At 36.2% G+C, this 24,276-nt stretch overlaps 1 protein-coding gene across 1 annotated transcript in view; it reads left to right on the top strand.

The window, feature by feature from the left end:
* The window catches only part of LOC104514312 (vacuolar protein sorting-associated protein 13A-like), a gene marked incomplete at its 3' end in the record, with an annotated part of 23,444 nt that extends 84 nt beyond the window's left edge, over positions 1–23,360 (top strand). Inside the window, exons 2-20 of the mRNA XM_010157945.1 lie at positions 3,998–4,041; positions 4,546–4,588; positions 5,587–5,682; positions 6,177–6,278; positions 6,919–7,028; positions 7,350–7,409; positions 8,917–8,976; positions 9,209–9,289; positions 10,291–10,348; positions 12,264–12,391; positions 12,621–12,727; positions 13,436–13,607; positions 13,974–14,036; positions 16,786–16,921; positions 17,599–17,693; positions 18,443–18,585; positions 19,897–20,098; positions 20,188–20,302; positions 23,224–23,360. Coding sequence (XP_010156247.1) covers positions 3,998–4,041; positions 4,546–4,588; positions 5,587–5,682; positions 6,177–6,278; positions 6,919–7,028; positions 7,350–7,409; positions 8,917–8,976; positions 9,209–9,289; positions 10,291–10,348; positions 12,264–12,391; positions 12,621–12,727; positions 13,436–13,607; positions 13,974–14,036; positions 16,786–16,921; positions 17,599–17,693; positions 18,443–18,585; positions 19,897–20,098; positions 20,188–20,302; positions 23,224–23,360 — 1,952 coding nt within the window. The remainder of the gene's footprint in view (positions 1–3,997; positions 4,042–4,545; positions 4,589–5,586; positions 5,683–6,176; positions 6,279–6,918; positions 7,029–7,349; positions 7,410–8,916; positions 8,977–9,208; positions 9,290–10,290; positions 10,349–12,263; positions 12,392–12,620; positions 12,728–13,435; positions 13,608–13,973; positions 14,037–16,785; positions 16,922–17,598; positions 17,694–18,442; positions 18,586–19,896; positions 20,099–20,187; positions 20,303–23,223) is intronic.
* Positions 23,361–24,276: the final 916 nt, after the last annotated feature.

Raw genomic sequence — 24,276 nt, forward strand, 5'->3', positions numbered from 1 at the left:
CCCCTTTCTGGCTACGCTCAGTATAATGAAAGTGGACTACTTCAGCATACTTGCCTTGTCTAGGTATAGCAGGTGCCATCCCACCCTTCTATATTAGTAATTTTAATTGACTGAGGACTGAAGGATATCTAGTAGTTTCTGCTGCCTTTTATCACCTGTTTGACAATGTCAGTAGAGGAGGTATTTGGCAGATGCTGTGATCCTCAAAGATTTACACCTTGTCTCCAGAAGGTATGCTTAAACAGAAATAATTAACAGCACAAACACAAGTGGGAAACAACTGGCAAAGGCAGAAGTTTGTATAAAGCGATCAAAGGGGTTCACAAGCTGACAATGATGTTGCCAAAAAGCAGAAATTCTGTTAAAATATGTGAGCAGGAGTGTTGGGTACTGCTGAGAGAATATCTGAGGTATTTTCAGTTTCTGATGCCTATCATCTTTCATGTCTCTCTCCCACCTGCCTTCTCTGCCCCACACACAGCCCCCCCTGTTTTTATTTGTAACACAGCAGAGATGTGGTTAATACATAGGTTAAATCTGCAGGATTTTTATAAGGAATATTTTTTTTTCACCCTCTAACTTCTGTTGACATCCATAACAAAATTTCAGTTAGGCCTCTTTTGGTAAAATGGTTTACTGAATGTTACCTTAGTTTTCGAGCTAAGTCCTCGGTAGTAGATGTCGGTTCATGCACTCAAATTCATGAAGTTATTTTGAGTATCTAAAAACTATATACCTATTTCTTCTAGTATTTTGGCAAGTATTTGGTTTTGTTGACTTACTTACAATGTCCAGATATCAGTAAAGCTAAGAATTTGCTTTTATTATATAGCCTAAATAAATCCTAGAGCGTGCTATAGGTATTTATAAACATTCTGGCTTTTATTGTACTTCTGGCTGTTAACCTGCATGTTTAACCCCAGATATTTATACAACTCCAACCTCATGTATATACAGTTTCAAGGTTGCTTAGTTGGGCATTTTTTAAGCTATCAGATTGGGTTTTATCTGGATGCGTTTCTGTTGTCAAAGAAATATCCAACTGATCCCAGAATGGGACACACCCTCCCCAACCCCCCCCAAAAAACCCCCAACCTAACACTCAACACCACCCACCCTCTGACCCCCCAAGAAAACCACCGAACAACCCAACAAAACCAAACAATCAAATCTTGATGTATTTTGAAATTCTTGCAATTAAAATCCATTGGCAGTGCTTCAGAACAGTAAAATTCAGTAGCTATGTAACAGGCCTTTTCCCCCTTCTGCTTCTGTTTGCAAGGGCTTCTCCCGCTCCCCCAGCAGAACAGGCAGGACTCAGTGCAGCTGCACTTGGAGCTGTGTTTCATTGCAGGTGAAACAGATGAGTGAGTGGAGACTAAATTTTGGCAGTGAAAGAGAACAATAATGCGGTCAGTTACTGCGTTGTGAATCATGAGTGTTAGGATTGGTTGCTAGTTGAGGTGTTGTGACTTCAGAAATAGTTCGTGTTTACTTGCAGCAGTGCTTAGTCAGTCTCTTTTTTTCACTCTCAAGTGTAGGAAAAAGAAAAGTTGTATGAATGTACAAAACATAGTGCTTCAGTGGTATTGTTTTGTTTGTTTTGATAGTCCATTCACAGTGGTCAAACCCTCAGTCAAAGTTTTGTAAGTCAACTGAGATATTTTAGTGTATGTATTACAGTAATTTTATACTAAAATTGAGATGATTGAAGTTTTACTGATTTCTGTCTTTTCCATTGTTTTTAACTAAAATCTTTCGACTTACTATTTATAAAATCATAAGTATAGGGAAAACAGTGAAGAAGTATTTACCATACTTCCCAATCCCAACATCTCACGTAGAATTGTCAAAACCTTCTTGTTTGAGACAGTATTGATACCATGCTCTTTTGATTTTTGGTACACTGCCAATTACTTGCCATGAGTACAATTACAATTAGTGATGTCTTCTTGGAGAAGCAAATGCTTTTCCTTCCCTTTTTTTTTTTTTTTTTTGGTGTGTGCTTGACAGGGTGGTTGGAACTAGATGATCTTTAAGGTCCCTTCCAACCCAAACCATTCTATGATTCTATGATTATAATGAAAGTTTCTCTAATGAGTGTTAAAATGGGCTGCACAGGATCAGCTTTATCAGGGAATAAGTTTAGAGCAGAATTAAATCCAAAGGTGTATGAAAACTCTCACTTGTTATTACCTACAAAGACTGTGTAGATTAGTTTTAGTTACTAGAATAGTGATAAACTGCTGCTGGGAATGTTTTCTTTGATTTCCCCGCCCCCTCCCCTGTTGTAATGTTCCTGTCAATGTGTTTGTGTTTTAAGGTTTCAAAGCAGAACTACCAGCTCTCAAAAAAAATCTTTTTGCATGTAGTATTTCTCTGGCTGATGGTGGCATATGTTAGATGTATAGAATTCTACTGGAAAGTGATAATTGTTGCAATGAATAAATTAAATTATTAAAAACTTCAAAGTATTTTGTGAGAACTACAGGATGGATGGATTAGTTTACCTGATCAGCTCTTCCACAGCAGTTCAGCAACTTGAGACAACTGTTCTAATGAATTAATTTTTGAAGTTAGGTTCCAGTTTCCCAAAATTGGTGATACTTTGAACAGCAGTATATAACTGTCTCCCCATATATTTGGCCATTTCCAACTTGCATCCCCAAAAAGAAGGCATTATTGTGTCAATCAACTCTCTTTTGCAATCTCAAGTTGCATTCCTTTTCAGGCCTGTAATCTGCTTCTGGTTTCCTGAATCTCATTTATGCCCCTGCTCAGCAATATCAGGTGTCTGTTCCAGCTGCATGTGTTAACACAATACAACAATTCAAAGGGAACCATTGCTGGTGTTTCATCTGTCCTGTAGAACTTACAGGAGACTTTGGTTCGGTCTATGTGCATGTTTTAAGTTTTGAGTTTCCTGATCCCTTCCAATGTTCCCCTATTACGGCAAATAACTGATGTCAAGTATATTGTAAAAACACATCTTGCAATTTCACATTTTCTGAGTTTATGGGGCGCTGAATTTATTCTTGTTAAACATTTAAAAATTAGATGATTCCTATAAACTTTTATAATCATATCGTATGTTATAGTCACACTGCCAGCTCATGTCCAGCTTTTCATCCACCAGTATCCCAAGTCCTTCTCCTCAGGGCTGCTCTCGATCCATTCTCCACCCAGCCTGTCCTTGTGCTTGGGATTGCCCCAACCCAGGTGCAGGACCTTGCACTTGGCCTTGTTGAACTCCATGAGGTTGGCAGTGGCCCACCTCTGCAGCCTGTCCAGGTCCCTCTGGATGCCATCCCTTCCCTCCAGCGTGTCGACCGCGCCACACAGCTTGGTGTCGTTACCAACCTTGCTGAGGGTGCACTCGATCCAACCGTCCATGTTGCTGACAAAGGTATTAAACAACAACATTCCCAATACTGATCCCTGAGGAATGCCACTCATCACTGGTCTCCTTCACTCAGACATTGAGCTGTTGACCACAACTCTTTTTGAGTGTGACCATCCAGCCAATTCCTTATCCACCGAGTGGTATATCTGGCAAATCCATGCCTCTCTATTTTAGACACAAGGAATTATCCTAAATAAGATAAGGCTATAAATACAGCTTGCAAATGTAAGATCTTTTGAGGGCTAAAAATTCGCTCTAAATCTATGCTATATTTCCACAAGCATAGGAAGCAGATGGTCGAGGGAAAATAAGCAAAGTTTTAATTTTAAAATGGGTCCTTACAAAATGTGACAGTAATTTCCACATTTTTATTTTGGAGAATTTTAAGTTCTTTTCTATGGACATGCAAGCTCCATGAGAAAATCTTGGATATTATTTTGTAGCATGAATGAACATGATCTTTCATGGATCTTGAAAGCATGGATCATGCTTTCAAGAAGCACAGGTCAGGGACCACTGACTCAGACTTCAGGATGTTTAGCGTGCATCACAGTTACTTATTGTAGTTTTATTTATTGGCTTCTTTGCTTTTAGGAGCCGTAGCACTGAAGAATCTTGAAATAAAAGAAAATGCACTGGTAAGTTAGTGAAAATAAAACTGTCGAGAAAACGGTTCTTGAACAAAGTTTTGGATTGTATGTGCTTTTTTATTCTTATTTTAGGATATGCTGTCTTTCAAGTGAAAAGTTACTGTTTTGCCTTCTGTGCACTTGTGTGGGTTGTCTTATTTGAGATTAATTAATTGTAAAGGTGAATATGTTTGCTGGCTTTTTTTTTTTTTTAAACCAACCTCTTGGCAATTGCTAAAAGAATGTGTTGAAGTCAAAAGCAATACTGAAAGACTACTTTTTTTTCCTGATAGCTCATGAAGCTAGAAACTTGCTCTTGGGAACGTGTTTAGTCTAGCATGGCTTAACAGTCTAAATCGGTAACCAAACGCTTGCTTGTTCTGTTATATTGGATGGATTGTTTTAGTAGTTGAAAGGTAAATTTGTTGTTAAAGTTATCTTTTTTTTTTTCCTTCTAATGGGAACATTTCACAAGTTGCTGAAATGAACTTAAATATTTTAAAACTTTTTCAGAGTCAGCTGGATGTGCCATTTAAAGTTAAAGCAGGACATATCGGTAAGTTACATTTTATTGTACATCCATGCAGGAGTTACTAAAGATACTACTTTTCCTTGCAAGTGGCTCTATGCACCTTAAGTAAGCAATTTTCTTTGTTTTCTTGCATGTTTTGTATTCTGTGAAGTTTGTGTATTTTGGGGAAAAAAACCTGTTTGAAGAAGCTTCTTTTCTTTAGCTGAACTGATTAAGTTAAAATATACTGGAGTCTTGCCTAATCACTTCAGTATTGATAAGAAGAGAATCCAACACAGGAAAGATGAGCAGCTGGGCAAGACTGGATCTCATCCCTTGTCTTAGCAAGACTCCATAACTGATTTTGCCTTCCACTTCCCTTTCTATCCTTCCCTGTTATTGGTAATATAAAAAGTTTTCTCTTTGCAGGTGGATTGTCCTATAAAAGTTAGTGATTTCTTAAAGTGAGACTAAAGCCATAATTTTTCCTTTAAATCTACCCTAGAACTGTCACATTTTCAGTCACATTTTCCTGTGACTGATTTCATAATTTATTAAAATTGGGACTTGTGTGAAGAATGAGAGGTGCTGTAACCTCAGGGTCCCCATGTTCACAGAACATACACACTACTTCAAGACTCCCTTCCACAGAAAAAGAAAAATATGTATTTAAAAAGTGCTGCTTTTGGGAATATTTAGCTGACTGATCATATATGAGCTTCCCATGACTCTTGTTTATGAGGGTGCTACAGTGGCTTTGCAAGGAGGGAGGGGTTGCTGTTAAGAAGGAATATAATTCAGAGGAGTAAGGAGAGGCCCTTTAGACTTAATAGTTCAGCTCATGGAAAAATTTGCTTCATCTTCTCTTGTGTGCAGTGTAAAACAAAAACCCAAAGGACATCTGACTCAGATGCACTGTTGTTTTTGTCCAGTATAATAATTGTTCAGAGATTTTGTGGATAATGTTGATTATCTTTCTAATATTTTTTTCCCCGGTCAACTATGTAACTGTATACCTCAACCTTTTCCTTTTTTGTTTGTAGGTCAACTTAACCTACAGATTCCATGGCAAAACCTTTATACTCAACCTGTTGAGGCAGTTCTTGATGGAGTTTATTTGCTTATTGTGCCCACAGCCAGTAAGTTAATGTAGAGGGGGAAGAAAATACAGATTGGTGGGATTTCAGAATCATCTGGAATGGGTTGATACTAATACTTCCCGGAGAGGGTGGTGAAGCACTGGAACAGGTTGCCCAGAGAAGCTGTGGATGCCCCATCCCTGGAGGTGTTCAAGGCCAGGCTGGATGAGGCTTTGAGCAACCTGGTCTAGTGGAAGGTGTCCCTGCCCATGGCAGGGGGTTGGAACTAGATGGTCTTTAAGGTCCCTTCCAACCCAAACCATTCTGTGATTCTCTGATTCTATTTCTATGAGCTTTATTCCTAGTAGATACTCCTAGTCAATACAGTTAGATAATGGGAATGAGGAAGTTTTCAGTAGTTTACATTTAGTCACCTAAATTTCTGCTATTATGTAACCACTAACAAAATGTGAAAACTACTGCTTTTGAAACAGCATATTTCAAAAATGTGTAAGGTTTTTTTTGTATTATACCTCTCTACACTGTGTATTTAGGCATCAAATATGATGCTGAAAAAGAAGCCAGGCAGCTTTTGGAAGCAAGACAGAGGGAATTGCAAAGGATAGAGGAAGCAAAGCAGAAAATAGCTGACCAAGGTAAGAGTGGGAAAAGCTGATTGAAGTGATGCTATGTATTTCTTTATTTTAGATTCCTGTTTTCCTCTTGATACTTAAACCTATTAGTTACTGACTTTTTTTCAGGTGTAGCTGCAATCAGTATTTCAGAACAGGCATCCTGAAAATAAAAACGTTTAAGAACTGATGAGAGCTGATCTAAAAAGGCTTTTGAAATACTGCATGCTTGTCTTATATGTTGCCTGACATTTTCTTTCATAAGAACCAATTTAACGTTGTTTCCAGTAGCAAAGAATTCTCAAGCTTACATCTTTTTAATGATTCTGTTTAATTTTTTCTTTGATACATGTTAAGTCTTATCTTAAATTCAACTTGAAGTACTTTCAAGAAATCTGTGTTTGCCACCTTGAATATCAGTGGGTACAAGTCATACTTTTGAGATACCTGATTCTTCATGCAACAGGAACAAAGCTGAAGCCATCTAATCTGGGGATATATATGTGTTAGATTATACTGAAAGGACAAGCTTTTATACAAATAAAGAAAAATTAAATAGAAAACTTAAATATCTATCATACAAACTGTGTTTCTGTTTTTCCTGTTGTAATTTTAAAAGTTCTTTAACACAATCAAAATATGAAATTATTTTCCTTTAACTTAGATAAAGTGAAAGAAGAGAAACAAGACACTTTTGTAGAAAAACTAGTCACTCAGGTCATCAAAAATCTTCAGGTGAAAATTTCCAACATCCATATTCGCTATGAAGATGATGTAAGTACTTTCGTATATCCCAGAATAAGGGGTTGTTCACTGTAACATGAAGTTAGGAACCTGGCTGATTTATTGTCTCCTATTTGCTTTTCACATTGAAAGAATCCTAGTTAAGTTTGGAAATTTTAGTCTTAAAATTAAAAATGAAAACTGACAAAAAGGTCATACCAAAGCCTTAAGATATTTATATGATTGCATACACAGATGATATAGTTGTCAGATCTTTAGCCAACAAGAAAAAATAATATAGCAATTTGCTTCCAAATCTAAATTTAGGGCATAAGATAATCCTTTTTTGGTATTTTCCCCTTGCTCTATTAGATCACAAATCGGAATAACCCCTTGTCATTTGGGATTTCACTTCAGAATCTCAGTTTGCAGGTAACGTCATTTTTTATCTAAAAAGCATGTTGATGTATACAGAGTTGTGTTTCTGTGTATTACTATGTTGTCTGGTAACATACTGTCTAATGAAAGTATACCTATAATCATGAGCAGTGCACAATGGTAACTGCTTGGTTTATCAAATCTAGCATAAATATTGTGGCAGGGGTACCATTAAAGACAAAGTGCTATCATTAAAACAGACCTTGGGAGGAAATTCTTATTCTTCTGCCTGCTGCATTTTGTGGTTGCTAAGTACCAGACTTTGCTGGATTTGGGCTATTCAGAACATGTGAATATTTTACAGAAACTGCCATGATCTCCAGGAAAGGGAGTTACTACTTGATACTGGAAAGGAAAAAGAGGATGGCATCTTGTTTCAAACTGGAGCTCAGTTCTATCATGATCTGCAAGCTCTGCTTTAAAGTGTTAATAGTAATCATTATAGACTCTGTAATTTTTTTTTTTCTGGAGGACTACCTAATAGCAGCAATATGCTGATTCTCTTGAGCTGTTCTGATTTAGTAGCTTTCGCTGTGTAACTGGTAATCGTAAAGAAAATATGTCCAAGTAAATGTTACTTTCTTGAATGAAAAAGTTGTCATACGAATACTTGTTTCTAACACATTGGGAGTTTTTTGCCAGCCCCTTCCCCTAAACAGTTTTGCACAGTGAAAAAAAGCTTTGGTATTCTTACTACTTCTCTCTTGAAATGGATATTAGTCTTGAAGTGTAATAGCATGTAGTGTTTCTGTTGGGTTCATACTAAAATGCAATTCCAGAATTACACAAGAATTCTAGTCTCTTGTTCATCTCTTTCTGAAAACAATCTGCAGTACTGAAAACAGAACTTTAAAGAATCTTTCAGTTCTTGTGTGCAGCCTGTCAGTCACTGCACGTATACATGTGTATTTTGTTGGGAAGGAGGTAGCCATATCAAGTTTCCACTTACAGTAATGGCTTAATCATTTTAAATCAGAAGATGCATCCCTTCCTGTCTCCGACCCATCGGGTCATGAGATCTCCTCATTAATATCTTCTTGGCCCTGTTGGTGATTGGCAGCACTGGGAGCCTTACGCAGAAGGAGCTGAGACCTTCTGATCCTCTCTGGAGCATGACTGGGCAGTAGCCCCTAGCTCCCTAGGTGCCTGCTGGTGTGGTGGGTATTCCTGGCTGATTGGTGCCTCCAGCTCTTCCCCGTTTGCCCAGAGAAGCTGTGGATGCCCCATCCCTGGATGTCTTCAAGGCCAGGCTGGATGAGGCTTTGAGCAACCTGGTCTAGTGGAAGGTGTCCCTGCCCATGGCAGGGGGGTTGGAAGTAGATGGTCTTTAAGGTCCCTTCCAACCCATCCAGTCTATGATTCTACGGTGTCCTGTTATTTTCAGTGGGGTTTAATTATGGTGATGTTACTCTCTTTTTTTTTTTTCCCTGTATGTTTCAGTGACGACAAAATGTTGGTGTATTATAGATACTAGAATAACTTTCTTTAATTCTTATTTTAGACCTCAGATAAGAATTGGAATCCATGTTTACATGACGAAACTGCTAAGTTGTTCTACAAGGTACAGTATAAACTGTATGCTAAAGAAGGAACTTGAATTCAGCTTGTTTTATTAACAGTTCTTTCCACAGAAAGTGAGATCACAAAAACGTGTAACTGTATAGGCTCTGAAATAAAAGGATGTATAGCCTGCAAGAAACATTGAATATTTTTATTCATCCAGACTTTGTGAAATCCAAACTATTAATCTAAAATTCATAGATATTAATACGTATGTTCTGTTGTATTTTCAGCTTGTACGGCTGGATAACCTTTTTGCTTACTGGAATGTGAAATCAGAGATGTTCTATCATGGTGGTTGTGAAGAATCGTTGGTAGGTCAATGTGGCTGTTTAGTCTGGCAGGCAGCTAAACACCACAGAGCTGTTCGTCATGGGTTTTCCCCCCTACCCTGACAGTGGGATGGGGGAGAGAATCAGGGTGGAGGGAAGGGGTAGAATTCATGAGCTGAAATAGTTCAATAGGACAGAAAAAGAAGGAAAAGTAATAATAGTGATAAAAGAATATGCAAAAGTGATGCACAGTGCAATTGCTCATTTCCTGCTGGCTGATGCCAAGCCAGTTCCTGAGCAGCAATCCCTCTAATTTATATACTGATCATGAAGTCATATGGTGTGGAATATCTCTTTGGCCAGTTTAAGTCAGCTGTCCTGACTGTGTGCCCCCAAACCTTTTGTGCCTCCCCCAGACCCTCCAGCTCCCCACCACACCCAGGGTCCTGTCTGGCAGGGCAATATGAGAAGCTGACAAGTCCTTGACTTAGTGTAAACATGGCTTAGCAACAACTAAAACCTCAGCGTGTTATCAATGTTATTCTCATCATAAATCCAAAACATAGCACTATAACAGCTACTAAGAGGAAAATTAATGCTATCCCAGCCAAAACCAGGACAGTAAAGCATGAGATAATGCATCTTGTATTCTAGTTCATACTCTGAAGGATGCAGCCTGGTTCACATTCATTTGTCCTTCAATTTATGTCAGTGTCCTGGCAAATTGTCTTGTTACTAGTACATTTTTTAGTAAAAATAGTAAATGTTAAGGTGTTTATGTGTTGGAAATAAAGCACTCATCTTAGGATGTCAAAAAAGTCCTTTGCCAGCTTTCAAATTAGATGTATTATATGGCCATCTCACTGTGCAGTGATTTTTATTCACTGAAAATAGAAGCTTAATCTGTTGATAAGATGAATATTTTGAATTGTACTGTGTATCAGAGGAATGATCTGAAACCTGTATTAAAATGCTAACATTTTATATTTTAAAACTATCATGAAATAAAATGCAACTTACTTTTAACTCCACTGTGTATGTAGGTTAATTTAAAACTGGGAGTTGCCAGCCACAATGTGATTCCAGAAGGTTATGATTTTGGTAAGTGGCATTTTATTTGTATTTGTAATGTGCGTGTATACTTCTAATTTTTAATGCAAAAGTTGCTATTTTGGCTGTTATTTCAAAAATCTTAATAAGGAGTGCAGTTTTGTTCTCTTGTAGGAATGTCTCTGACAGTGAATACTGTGCCATATCTGTAGCCTTAAGGCTTTGACAAAAGTCTTAAGTCCTGTATCATTGTAATGGAATGTCATACATAAATCCTCATTGTTCACATCCATTGCTAATTCCTTATTTTAAGTTTTGTGTATCAGATTGGTGTGAGTAACAGATTAATCTTTTTGAGCTCGCTTGCCTTATATGAAGTGTTTCTTTTTTCATTAGGGATGGAAATAGTAATCTCAAAACTCTGAAACATCAACTTCTTTGTGTTGCCATATTTCAAGCTGTGTTGCTTAGTCTGGTCCAAAAGTTTTCTTGGTTCTACTCAAATGTGGTGGTTGTTTACTTTTCATTGTATGGAAAATGCCTAGTTTTAATTTCTTATGTGCATCCCTATGATTGTGTAGTAACTGTTTACAAGGCAGAATCCCCCTTGAAGTGGTATGGGTTTTTATTGCTGCCTTTGCCTGAAACAGGGAGCCTCTTGTGTCTGTTTATTTGACTGCCAGGAAACTACTTAGTAATATATTCTGATTTCTGACTTACTGTTTTTGGTTGCTAGCTTTGACTCTTTTTACAAGAAGATGAGTTTAAACATCATCAGTTTTTAGGTCTTAACATAGAAGTTCACAATGGTTGTATGCAAAATTGCAGGATTCAGGATTTACATTCTTAAGTGCCGTAAGATGCAGATATATAAAAAATTGCATCATGCTGATATTCTGTGGTAAACTGAAATTATGGTTCTTTTAGAGCAGCTCTTCAAATTGAGACATTGATAGAAAGGTAGTAAGCACAAAGTCTGCTGATGTCATTTGGTCTAAATGCAGGCATACACAGAGGAAGGATGAAAAATGAAACATAAGAAAGTAAATACAGAGAGAAAATTAATAGAAAAGCTACCATGTAAAATACGTAGGTAAAAATAAAGTAAACTTCACAAGAATTACAGGCCTTAAAATGAAACAAAGGTGGATTGGTGTATATGTGGTTTCACTGTGCAAAAATGTCTGTTTCCACTTGAATGAACCTTTACATGAGTTTTGAGTATTCGGTATGTTGATGGTCTAGCAGCATTTCTGTTGAGATCGAGGAATTTTATTTGATAAAAATACAATTTACACAAATTCAAGTAATACAGAAACTCCTATTGTTGGGTAAGTTGTGGAAACTGATGGAAAAAATTAACTAAATGTTGCTTCTGAAGGCTATATTGAATGCCCGATACTGCCAAATTGTGAAACAGAGGAAACGTTTCTGCTGTGAATATTTTTCATGTGATGTGCTTTGCTTTACATAGGAGCCATATTGATTTCTTCCATGCTCACTTGGATTTAGAAATGTGTAATGTTTGGTTTTATCTACTGTTGTGAGGTAATTTATCAAACAGTGAAAAACATAAGTAGCATTAAAAAATATCCTTATGGAATAAGGGTTTGAATCATAGTGAAATAAGTGCTGTGTTTGAAACTATATTGTGCTTTAAGTAGCTTATATTATAGCCAAAAAATTGGATTTGTTGCAAATAAAAACTAGTAATTGAAACGTCTGCCATGTAATACTGCATACAGGAAATGTTATGGAAATATTCCATAAATGTTGCCAGAATGAAACTGGAAATTCAGTATAGACTTTATGATACTTTAAGCTGCTTTGAAGAAGTCTTTGTGTTTTGAAGTCTAGCATTTTAAAATTAATAATCTGACATAACTTGAGCTCATAAATATTGTGTATCATTTATGGCAGTCTTAAATAATTTAATAGCACCTTTTATATCAACTTCTTTTTTTAGTATTCCGTCCAATTTCAGCTAGAGCCAAACTCCTTATGAATCCTCGATCTGATGTTGACTTTTCATCACCCAAAATGGATTTAGATGTAAATTTACAGGATATAACTGTGGAATTCAATAAGCCACAGGTACAGACTTTTTCTGAAGTTGTATGTAATGTTGTAAAAAAAGTTTGTTTGCAACTAACTTTAGTTAACTTTTAAGCAGTCTGAAATTTCGTAATAAACATTCAGAATCAATTAACATTTTAATCTTGTTCTTTTGTGTAAATTATTTTCTTTTTAAGGAGAAGCTTGATTTGTGGTATTTCAAGCCAGTAACAGCTTGAATAATTTCTCTTTTTTTTTTTTTTTTTAGTATTTCAGTGTTATGGAGCTTCTTGAGTCTATTGATATGATGACTCGAAATCTGCCATATAGGAAGTACAGACCTGATGTTCCATTGCACAACAATGCCAAGACATGGTAGGCCACTTCAGACTTTGAAAATAATCTTAGGTATTAATTTGAAATAATTACCAAGGGATTGTTTGTTGTTGTTGGTTGTTTTTTTTTTCTTTTTTATTAAGGAGGTTAGAATTCATCTCCTTCTGGAACAAAGTCTTCCCTTTTGTTTTTGTTTGTTTTTCTTAAGCTAGTAGTATTAAAAAAGACGTTGATGAGGACCTCAAACCAAAGGTGAGGACACAGTGTTTGAAAGCTTGCATTTGCTGTCTTAAAGACAATTATCAGAAACTTAAGCCTGATAGAATTTTAATACCCTAGTTGTGTTTTAATGAAGGAGACCACATTATATGCTAGGTACTATTACAAGAATATAGCAATTATCTAAAATTAGTCAAACCTTTTCGACACAGATGTCAGAGATTTGATTTCATATTATTTTTACAAATATGTTTTGGTTATTCACATACACCATATTCATATATTCGTAGGCACTTTATGTATAAGGTTACTTTTTAATTTTAGGAAATGGTAAGCCATCAACTTCATGTCAGGGAAAAAAGATAAGATCCCTATGTTCCTCTACTGATCAGAAGTGTGATATTAGACATGGGATTTCATTCTTTCACATCTTGACGTTGATTTTAGTGGGAGTTTGCATAGCTCTAGATGTCTTTTCAATATACTAAAAAAAAAAGGAAACTATAGTTCATTTGTCCTTCCTTTTAGGTGGAAATACGTTATTTATGGCATCCTTGAAGTAAATGTTCAACCTAAGCTCCAAATGTGGTCATGGGAACATATTCGGCACCATAGGAAGCAAGTGAAGACATACAAAGAGATGTATAAAACAAAAATAACAGCAAAAAAACCTAATGAAGAAATTGTAAAATTGTTGGAGGTTAGCCATTTTCTATTAAAGGCTTAAATTCTGTTAATCTTGCTGTTTTCTTAAACCTAAATATTTACGTGTTTCAAAGTCAGTGCAAGTTAAATTAAAATATTCGGTGGCCAGACTTGCGACTTCATCAGTACCTTTCTCCGAGTAGTATTAACAAACATATTACATAATTTTTTTTAAATTAGTAACTATAATGAAGAATAACTTAAACTAATGTGCTTTTCTTTTCCATGTCTAAGTGTTCAGCTTGAGCAAATTAACTTGGGTTGCACTGCAAGAGTTGTTTGCTGTCACTTTCAGTAATACTGAGACATGAAATCTAATCAAATGGAATTGTCAGAATATGATTTCTCGCTTCCTTTCTAGGAATTTGAAAAGTCCTTGGATATTTTTAACATCACTCTAGCACGACAACAAGCAGAAGTTGAGGTAAAATGTCATTGTTTAAGTCAGTCTGAGAATAACTGCGACGTGCATTATTGTTCTAGTGATTGAATTGTGCATCATAGTCTTTGTTTTCCTTGTACTTCATGTTTGCTGTTATGAGGCATGGTTAGTTTCAGCTTGTAATTAAGCAAACATTAAATAGCTCCATATACTGCTTCTTCAGAATAACTTACCTGGGATAAATTCACTTCCAGTTTTGGTGAGGAAGACATATTGTGGAAAATATGGTCAAAGGATGATACAGTTAATTCAAGTTGGAAGTGATTGTACCCAAAGGTTCAGGTTTTTTCCCCTCTCCCTCTCCCCCAGCAGCCTAGACTATTACGTTATTCCTTTCTTTCCTGATTACTGTGTTATTTAGGCTGAACACCTGTACATGTAGTATGTTGACCTTTTGTTACTGTTTGCATCTGTTATTCAGAATACAGCAAATGCAGAATATATTTAAGTAGATAATCACAATTAGCAAGATAATGCAACTTGAGTAGTTACACTTAATTTGTTAGCCTTGTTTTTGTTAGGTTAGTGTACTGCTCAGTTTTCAGTGTAGTGTCAGAGAATCATTCCAGGAGAGTAAAATGATGCTATGTAGGTTTTCTGAAGTCTGTCAAGTGGTCTTTCTGCATTAGTAATAAATGTGACTAAGCAGAATATGAAGTTTAGAATCTGAATGTATTGATAATTAAACTTCATGAATGTCAGTCATGTCTTACGGGAGTGATTGAAATATATTTGATTTTTTTGAGTCTATTAAGTATGGTATGAACGTAATTGCTGCAGCTATAGATACGGTGCTTCTAAATCAAAACTCTGAACAGGAATCCATAAATGTGATTTTCCCCTCCCCCCCCTCCAAGTTGTCTGTTATGTAAACCCAGATTTGGATGCTTGCATGATCATTATCCAGACTTTTGCAGAACCAGAAGACACATTCATGTCCCTCTCCTTCAGCTGTTTGGCTGAATTGGAGTGCTTTTCATGAGAACAGTGTTTTTGTGGTGTTTTAGTTCTCATTAACTCTTGACATGTATTTATCTTGTACCAAATAGTTTCTTTTGGTTTTATCTTTTTCCTGCTACTTTTTGGAGGTTGAGGGAGATCCCAAAGAATTCTATTGGCCTGTAGGTGAATAGAAGTGACAAGTCCCTACAAAGATCTGACTTATAGCCAGCTGTTTTCCCTAATTATTTGGCAGAGGCAACTTGAGTGTTTGATTGCTGAGAGATCCTTGTCTCACACACTCTGGGTATCACATTCACCAGAGGATCTTTAAATTCAGGTCCTACCTGCAAGTGTTCATATTTTTTGGATCATATTAGTCATGAAGAAGAAGTATGTGTGGCCCACTACAGTTTTGAGAATTCCTCTGTCTCTTAGATCTCTTGAGGTTATTTAGCATTGCTTATATCAAACTTTCAGTAGTCAAATCTGGATGTAGTTTGCACTTTGTGAGGAGCCTGTATTGGAATCATGTAGTGATTTAGCCTTACCTGACAATTAAGTACTACTCAGTTGCTCTGTCATCTCTTCCTCCCCCTGCCAGTGAAGGAGTAAAAGTCAGAGGAAAAAAAACCAAGAAAAGCTCGTAAAAGTTGAGATAAGAACTATTTATATAGAACTGTATGTATGTCTTTTACACACACACACACACATATATATATATAAGGTACTTATATATGAAACTTACAGTGATACTAACAAAGCTACTACTACTAAGTAATTAAACCAATAGAAAATAGCACATGTGATACAGTATTTCACCACCTGCCGACTGACACACAGACAGATCCCAAAAGCAGTGAACAAATCTGAGTGGAGAGAAATCTCCGAGCCCAAAAACAGGGAGAAAAACCCCTGAGCCTGAGAGAGCATGGAGAAAAAAACCTGCCAACCCCCTAAAAAAAGAACCTGCTTCTCTGCTAATGGAATGAGGAACGACACAGCTATCAGCTAGCCCAAAAGCCTTAACGATCCTTCCCCTCAGGGCCACTTTTTCGCACCTTTCAAAACTGTGCATACACCCAGCCTGACCACTGAGCCTGACCTACCATGGAATGAAACAAAATCCCTGTGGGCTGACTTGTCCCTGCCTGAAACCAGCAGAAATCATCACTGGCATCAGACAGGACATCCTCTAGTTGTTGAAATAATGAATGTGGTTGAAAGCAAGGTTTCCTTACTGTTATATCAGGTCCAGCAATAGTCTTGCGTATTCCTTAGAGTAAATATTCTATTACAAGAGTAATGATTTTAAAAAATTATTATTATTGCTTTGGACATCTATCTTGAAATGAGAAAATACAGGGATCACTTAAAATTTGGCCTCTGCTGGCTATTTAATTGCTCAAATATGTATTTTTAATGATGCCTTTTAAGTGCATTGTTGCAATGCAGAACACTGTATAATGCTCTGGAATTTTTTTTGGTGGCAAAAGCTAGAGAGACAATCTGCTATGTAAGAAATATGTATGGGCTTAATCAGCCACCTTTTGCTTGCTCTTTTTGTTTGTAAAAGTGGTTGATTTTATGCAGGTAAGAATTGGTGTAATGATGCAATGACTTTGAAAGAGTTAGAAGAAAAAAACCCTGAAAAATAACATGTTGCCTTATCAGTGGCTGTATAATACTGTTTTGGTATGTTGGAGCATGTCTTGGGTCTGTATTTTTCTTAGGAAAATGAAGAAAGAAGCATAAAGAAAATAACTTGTTTGAGTCTTTTCTTAAATTTCAGGCAACTAAGGCTGGATTAAAAATCTACCGACCAGGAGTCAAGCAAGATGATGAAAATTCTGGTGGCTGGTTTAGTTGGATATGGAGCTGGTCAGGTGAAAAAAAGGATGAACAAAACCAAGAAGTAAAGGGTTCAAGTATGTTCATTTATTGGTATTGTTTCTGTTGCTAAAAATGATTTATTAGACCAGTAGGTCCCTAGCAATGGAAACTTGAATTAGTTTAATACTTAGGCTATTGGTTTTTTGACAATTACATTTTCTCTTAGCCTTCTTTTGCTGATGTTGTTAATTGCATGTTACAGAGGTGTCTTAAAATTCCTTTCATAGATCTTTCTGATCTGTATTCCATTTGTGCTGTCTCCTGCCACAGTTTTTGCATTTGTCTGCCTGGTGTACTGTGTATGGGGACCTGAAAAAAGTGCTAGAAAACAGTAGCAGTTTGGAATGTAAACAATTTTACTTCCATTAATTTTGGAACTTGGCTATTTCATGCAGTGTATTGGAGTTTTAGCCCCTTAAGTAGAAGGCACTTAGTAAAGGCTGTGGAACATGGAAAGTAAATAAAAAAGGCTACTTCTGTTGTTAGCTAGCTAGGAAATAGGTCAGAATAAAAGTATAACTGCATTTTAAAGCATGCTTTAGGAGGCTTAAGACTTTGCTTTAAACCGTAGAGTTTTTGCTTTTACTAATTCAGGATGATGTTGACAGTATCTACTCTATGTTATGGAGCTACCAGGCTCTGGAAAGTGTAATGGTATTTGCATTTTTCAGATACCTATACTGACTTTAACTAACCTCTGTCAACGTGACAGGTCTTGAAGAGCTGATGACCCGTGAAGAGAAGGCTAAACTTTATGCAGCAATTGGATATAGTGCAACAGCTGTGGATCCAACCCTTCCAAAATCAGTAGGTCATAACTGAACAATTGGTAGCTTTATCTACTCATAAAAATCTAAAGATGATAAGAACCACTTCTAAAATTACTTGAAGCTCTGTTTCTATATTTGAGTGTTACTCTGACAGCTTTGCTGGCTTTGTGTGTAACACTATCCTTAGTTGTAGTTTCAACAGAGTCGTTACAGAGCTTACTTTGGATATTCTGGAAGACTTCAGAAGGAAATTTTTCCTGCTTAAGCTAAAATAAAATCATAGAAGTAGTGTATTGTAGTTTAAGTTATGAAATGCATCGTACGGTCTTACAATGTTCAGAAACTTTTTAAGAAAGTGCACTAAGTGATTCACTGGAATCTTAAATATGAATGATAGCAGTTGAGGGAGAGAAGGTGAGTATAGAAGGAATGAGGTAGTTGAAGAACTGTGGTGAGGAAGAGCAACTTTTTTGAACCATTCAGAAATGGTCTGATAAGTCATCTTTGTCTGAGATACCATGCAGGGTACAATGGACTGCCTTTCAGATCTGTTAGAGGCTCTTTGTCTCAGAATGTGGTGTAGAGCTATCAAAGACATACACTCTTACTCTACTCCTGCCCCTTTGTAATGACTATTTGGGAATGACTTTCACACCAGCTATGATACATGCTATTTAGAGCACTAGGAAAATAGCATCAAACTGGCGTTTGTGGTTTTCATAATGTCATAAACTGTATTGAAAGGTGTATTAATATTTTATAATCCACTGTTGTTGTTTTTCCTAGTATGAAGCCATGAAGTTCTCTGTGAAGTTATTAAGCATGTCTATATCACTAAGAGAAAACAAGCAAACTCCCAAGCTGGTAGAATTTGCATTAGCTGGCTTGAGTACAGTATTTACCCAGCGACCAGGTGCACAAGCAATAAGGTGAACTTTCTCTGTCAAACTTCTTTTGCTGCTCATGAAATGATGGGTAATAGGAATTTTAAGGCTATGTTATGATGCTTAACTTCCATTTTTCATTGTCATTTCTTGTCCAGTTTGGGAACAGAATCATCCTGCAGCTGATGACAAATTGAATAGATACTGTTTACATGAATAAGTTTTCTCCATCTTCAGAATTTTTGTTGCCAATGTGGATTTTCTCCTTTTTTCATTGTATTGTTATTACAAGCAATCCAGTTACTAGCTTGTTTCTTGCTTTAAAAAGTTGCTGTTACTCCTTTTGAGACTTGGTCTGAGCAGGGTGTTCTCATAACCACCTGTGGATAGGCATTTAGCATGGCTGAAAAGTTCTTGAGTTTTCAGTTGAGCTTTTAGATTTGCAGAAGAAGGCTGTGACTGATGATTTTGGCTTAGTTTTGTGCTCTCCCAGTAGATGATGAATAGCAGTGATACGAAATACTTTACGTTAATTTCAAATGTAAAGACTTAAATTCCAGGGGAGGGTGGCCTTTCTGTTTTAAACCTTGTCCCCTCTGCTTCAGAACATGTTAGTATAGTCTATGCATGATGTTAAGACACTCTTGATCTTGTGAAGTTTTATGCATAACTTTCTGAATTTTTTTGCTTGTGGCTTTTCTGTTTGTTCGCCTGTGCATCTTAAATGGTGGTGTTAATGCTGTCCTACTGAGAAATGTGGAAGAAAATGTTACATTTTTACAGTGAAACACTTCCCTTGGAGTGTAGGGAGAGAAAGATCTTCCACTGAGAACTGTTAAAGAGGTGAACAGCAAACTGGGGCAGGGAACAAAAAAAATCCAACACTAAAAAATACAGAGTAATGAGGCTGTTCAACTTTGTGCTCCTCTTGTGGTGTTACTTTTATTCCTCTGCACTAGAACCATTTCCTCTCTGCTGTATCTCTCTTCCCCAGTATAAACTCTACCATGTAATTCCTGAGCTCATACTATGGAACTGCCATTTGCATGTGTCTCCCCTTCCCTGACACCTGTTCTAATGAAAAGTGTATGAAGTGAATAATTTGGAGCCCCTTTCTTATTTACTCAGGGGTGGCTAATAGACACAAAAGGTAAAAGAATGGAAACCAACACAGTGATATGTGTTATATCCTTAGACTAAGCTATTTATATTTAAGGTAGGGTAGAGATTTGTTGTTTGTTTGGTGTATTGGTTTTTTTGGTTTGTTTTCTGTCAGCTCATTCTTTATACTCTTCCCATGTCATTGTACCTAGCCAGGTGGATATTACATCTGAACTGCTTTACCTTTCTTTACAGATTTGAAACAAGAATTACCTCACTTGAAGTTACAGGCATGTCTCGAGAAAAGTGTATACCCTGTCTCCTATCTTCTCGAACAGTCTATTCAGATGAGAGTACCTCACTTCTAAGCATAATGTTTGAGACTAATCCTTTGGATGAGAAAGCAGATCAGAGGCTTAGAATAGAATCACAGCCACTGGAAATAGTATATGATGCAGTAAGTAAATATTTGTATAAGTTACAAATCTTGAAAAAATGTACTTAATAGTAAATTTGCCATGTATTATTTTTGCTTTATTTTAACAGATGACAATAAATAGCTTAGTGGATTTCTTCAGGCCTCCAAAAGAGGTACATTTAGAGCAACTGACATCAGCAACTCTGATGAAGTTGGAAGAGTTCCGTGAAAAAACATCAACAGGCAAGTGCTGCATGCTCTTCTGATTGTACACTTGGACAAACCTTAGATTCTAGGATTATGAAAAAATATTTTTCATATGGTGATTCATGGATCCAAAGTCATAGCTTTCTAACAGAACACCTAAATAAATTGAATTCTCATTACAAAGCACTTGTGCTAGGTATTGGATAATTTTATGTATCTTTTTCAACTTCATCTTCCTCTGTAAAATATGCTCCACACCCTGAGGTAGTATTTCAGTATTTATTCTGTTGTACACCATGCAGAGTTAAAAACAGTTTGTTACTATCAACTTGTCTGTTTTGTTCATCTGAGTATTTAAATGGACTTAATAGTCTCATTCTTTAAAAACAGTTACTGACATGTTAGTCCTCTAATGAAAGCCTGAAGTTCTTTCCAGAGTTGTTGCTTTTCGGGACACTATCTGACTTTGTATAGGTGTTTTCCAGTTTCTTCCCAGCTGAATGTTGATTTTTATCTGGATTGAATCAGACCAAGTCTCATAAACTGTATTTATCTGTCTTCTAGTTACTCAGCATTAAAGCCATTCCTGTAGTTTTCATCTCATCCTAGCTGTTTATCTCTAGAGGTATTATGTTTTGACACATGAATGAAAATGGTGAATACTTTTAAGACTAACACTGAGATCTGTGGAATTATTTTGTTCCAGTAAGGATGTCTGAGGCTTTCTAGATCAGAGGTGTGTCTAGTGCAGTGTCCTGTCTCTTGGCTGTGGATGAGAGGATCATAGAATGATTTGGGTTGGAAGGGACCTTAAAGCCCATCTAGTTCCAACCCCCCTGCTATGGGCAGGGACACCTTCCACTAGACCAGGTTGCTCAAAGCCTCATCCAGCCTGGCCTTGAACACTTCCAGGGATGGGGCATCCACAGTTTCTCTGGGCAACCTGTTCCAGTGCTTCACAACTGGATGCTAAGGGGAGAATTCATATATTCACTTTTTTAAAAGTGAAGGAAAACGAATTTTTTTTTAACCTCATTTAAATGTGTTAACCTCTTAATATTTAAATCATACATTTAGAAAATCCAAATAGTGATAAGTGAAAAGTTGGAGAACTCAGGCATAATGTATTATTTAATTGATTGCTTTTATCAAGTTATCAGGGATGAAATGAACCATCAGTTACATTTCTATTCATTAGTTCTTCAGCTGAACTGTTTAAAGATGAATGTGAGATTAATCATTCAAAGTTAGGTGGATCAACTTGCTTGTCTATTTTATCAGAAACTTCTCCAGGAATACTGCATATATTGATACCACAGTTCATTCCTGAGATTAATTTGATGAGAATTTGGTTAGATTCAATATGTTTGGTTCTGTGCTTATTACCACCGAATACTCTGGTTCTGATCATGATTTGTTTTTGTGGAAATGTGAAATCATGGTATGTGTCTATAATAATTTAGGCATAGTGTTATTTTTGAGGTATATCCAGTGATATTTACCTTCACAAGAATGCTGAGTTTCCCATGGTAATCTAAAAGCTTGTTCCATGCTTGATGGAAACTTCTAAAAATAGGCTGTGCATTGCTTGTAAAATCTTGGCTGAGTCTTACATAATTACCAGGGGAAGAAGATTTGATCTGCAGAGCGTTCTGTTGCAGGAACTAGGCTGATCTCAGAAGCAAAATTAAAAAACCTGGACAAATGCAAACCAAAAAAACCAGATTCATATCAATATAGTTACTATGTTCAGACTTAGTCCTTTTCAGGAAAGAATTCTTAACACTTTCTTTCAAGCAGTAGAATGTAGTTAGATAATACTGAGGAACTGCAAACTGCAGAAGTGAAAGAACTTGCTACACCAACGTAGTTAAAATTTTCAGCACCACTAAATGACATTACAAAATCTTGGTTTCCCAGACTTTTAATCTGTGGACTCAACCACATTCTCTTGCTAAATAAAAGAAAAAAGTGGGGTTTTTTTAACTTCTATATCATTCAAATAGTTAGACATTGAAAACTGAAAATATATCTTTTTATTAATACAAATTACTTTTTCTTACAAATCCTGAAATGTGGTTGCTATCCAGTTCTTATTTGACTAGTCGAGCTCTACTGTTGGTAGGACATCCTTTGATGATGTTGGAACAGTTTTAATTGCTTTTTTACCAGTGTAAGTGTGCTGCACTGTCATGCTGTCATCTTCATAATTTATTATCTTTAATTCTGTGGTCACCAGCTTGTTGTACCTAGTAAATATTTAATGGGTTGTGGCTGCATCCTAAGGCAGTTTTCAGTGCTAACTTGATGCAAGACCATTCATTCCTCTTCAGATGAGCAAAAACCCAGAATTTGATCTTGAATATGCTGGCAGTCCGAATTTCCCAAGTAATCACATGATTTTTAAACAAAATTTTTGGAAGACCTTGTATTTGCTGGTTGTCAGCATCTCAAAGTGGAGATGCTTGTCAGCAAAATCAGTGTAAACTTTGGTATCTCAGTAGTAACAACACTAGCAGTTTGGCCAGTGCAGTTGGATACTCCAAATAAGTACTTTTAGAACAAAGAAACTTCTGAATCTACAGAACACAGTGGTTTGACTCAGGAATTGCCAAATGGGCAGTACACATTCCAGTTTTTCTTAGTTCTGCAGTTCTTTCTATTGCATCTCTGCTCAGTATGAAACTTTTAGATTTGCATGTGTCATATTGCTGTCTCTAGTTGTTCATTAGTGTTGTTTGCTATCAGTTTATCTACTTGGTGCTTCTTTAAAGACTACCTATAATTATTAGTTCAGAAGAACTCCGGAGAGTGTTTGTACCTCCAATTGAACTTATTTATGTAGCTTTCACCGCTCACTGAAGTTAGACCTGAATTTTGCTTTAAAAATTCTTTTTAATTCTATAGCTTCTGTGTGGGTTACTTTGTTTGTATTTATTAATTATGTACTTTTTCAGGTTTGTTGTATGTTATTGAAACCCAGAAAGTTCTTGACCTCAAAATTAACCTCATGGCTTCATACATTATTGTTCCACAAAAAGGATTCTATGACTGTACATCAAATCTACTACTTCTGGATCTTGGTAGTCTTAAGGTGTGTATTTACCTAACAAAGTAACTTAATGTAAATACTAGTTTTGCTTTACAGTTCCTTAATTTGTTTTTGTGGTACCAGTTAAGTAGAAGTTCTTCTGGCAGTTTATGCATTAGGAGTTTATTTTAAATTTAGATGTTTATTTAAATTTATATTATTATAGATTATTTGAACCCAAAAGAATTTTTAGAAAGTGAGCCTTCCCTGGAATTAAAACTACTGTTGTTGCTTTGAACCATGTAAGTGGAAGATGTCTATCTTTTTTTTTTTTTTTTTTACTTCAGAATGTGAAGGAGCAAACTTACATGATAATGAAATGGTCTTTAACATTGCGATTATTGTTATCAATTACCTTTTGGTCACAGTTAACTTTAAAATGAGAAAGGTAAACATATTGGCAGTTTATAAAATAACCTGTATAAAATTTGAGATACTTTATGCAAGGGGAAAAGTCAAAAATGTAGTTTAATAACGTATTAAAAATTATAAATTAGCATCATAAAATCATGAAGAGACTATTTCTACGTATCATTAACAATCTTCTCACTCATTGGTGGACTTGTAAGATCATATATCCTGAAAGAACACATTACTTCATGTGCTTCAGAAGGTGGAATTAATGAAAAACATTGACTAGAAATAACATGGATTTGTAACCAGATCACTTATTTCGGTGCCTAATAATTTTACCAGTTCTTTTTCTGGTAAAATTTTACTGGTACTTTTTCACTCTCAGAATAATACATAGAAGAATGTTTCAAAATCAGTCTCTAGTAATTGTGTCTGAGATCTTTATCTGAAATGGATAAGTTTTATGATGAATGTGACTCTTGGATTGGTTTATCTCCTTTAATAGAAAGTCGAAAGCAAGATAAAGAAATTTGACAATACCAAAAGAGAAGTTAGATCCCTCAGA

Source organism: Eurypyga helias, unplaced genomic scaffold, assembly GCF_000690775.1.
Source record: "Eurypyga helias isolate BGI_N326 unplaced genomic scaffold, ASM69077v1 scaffold14248, whole genome shotgun sequence".
NCBI classification, from domain to species: domain Eukaryota; kingdom Metazoa; phylum Chordata; class Aves; order Eurypygiformes; family Eurypygidae; genus Eurypyga; species Eurypyga helias.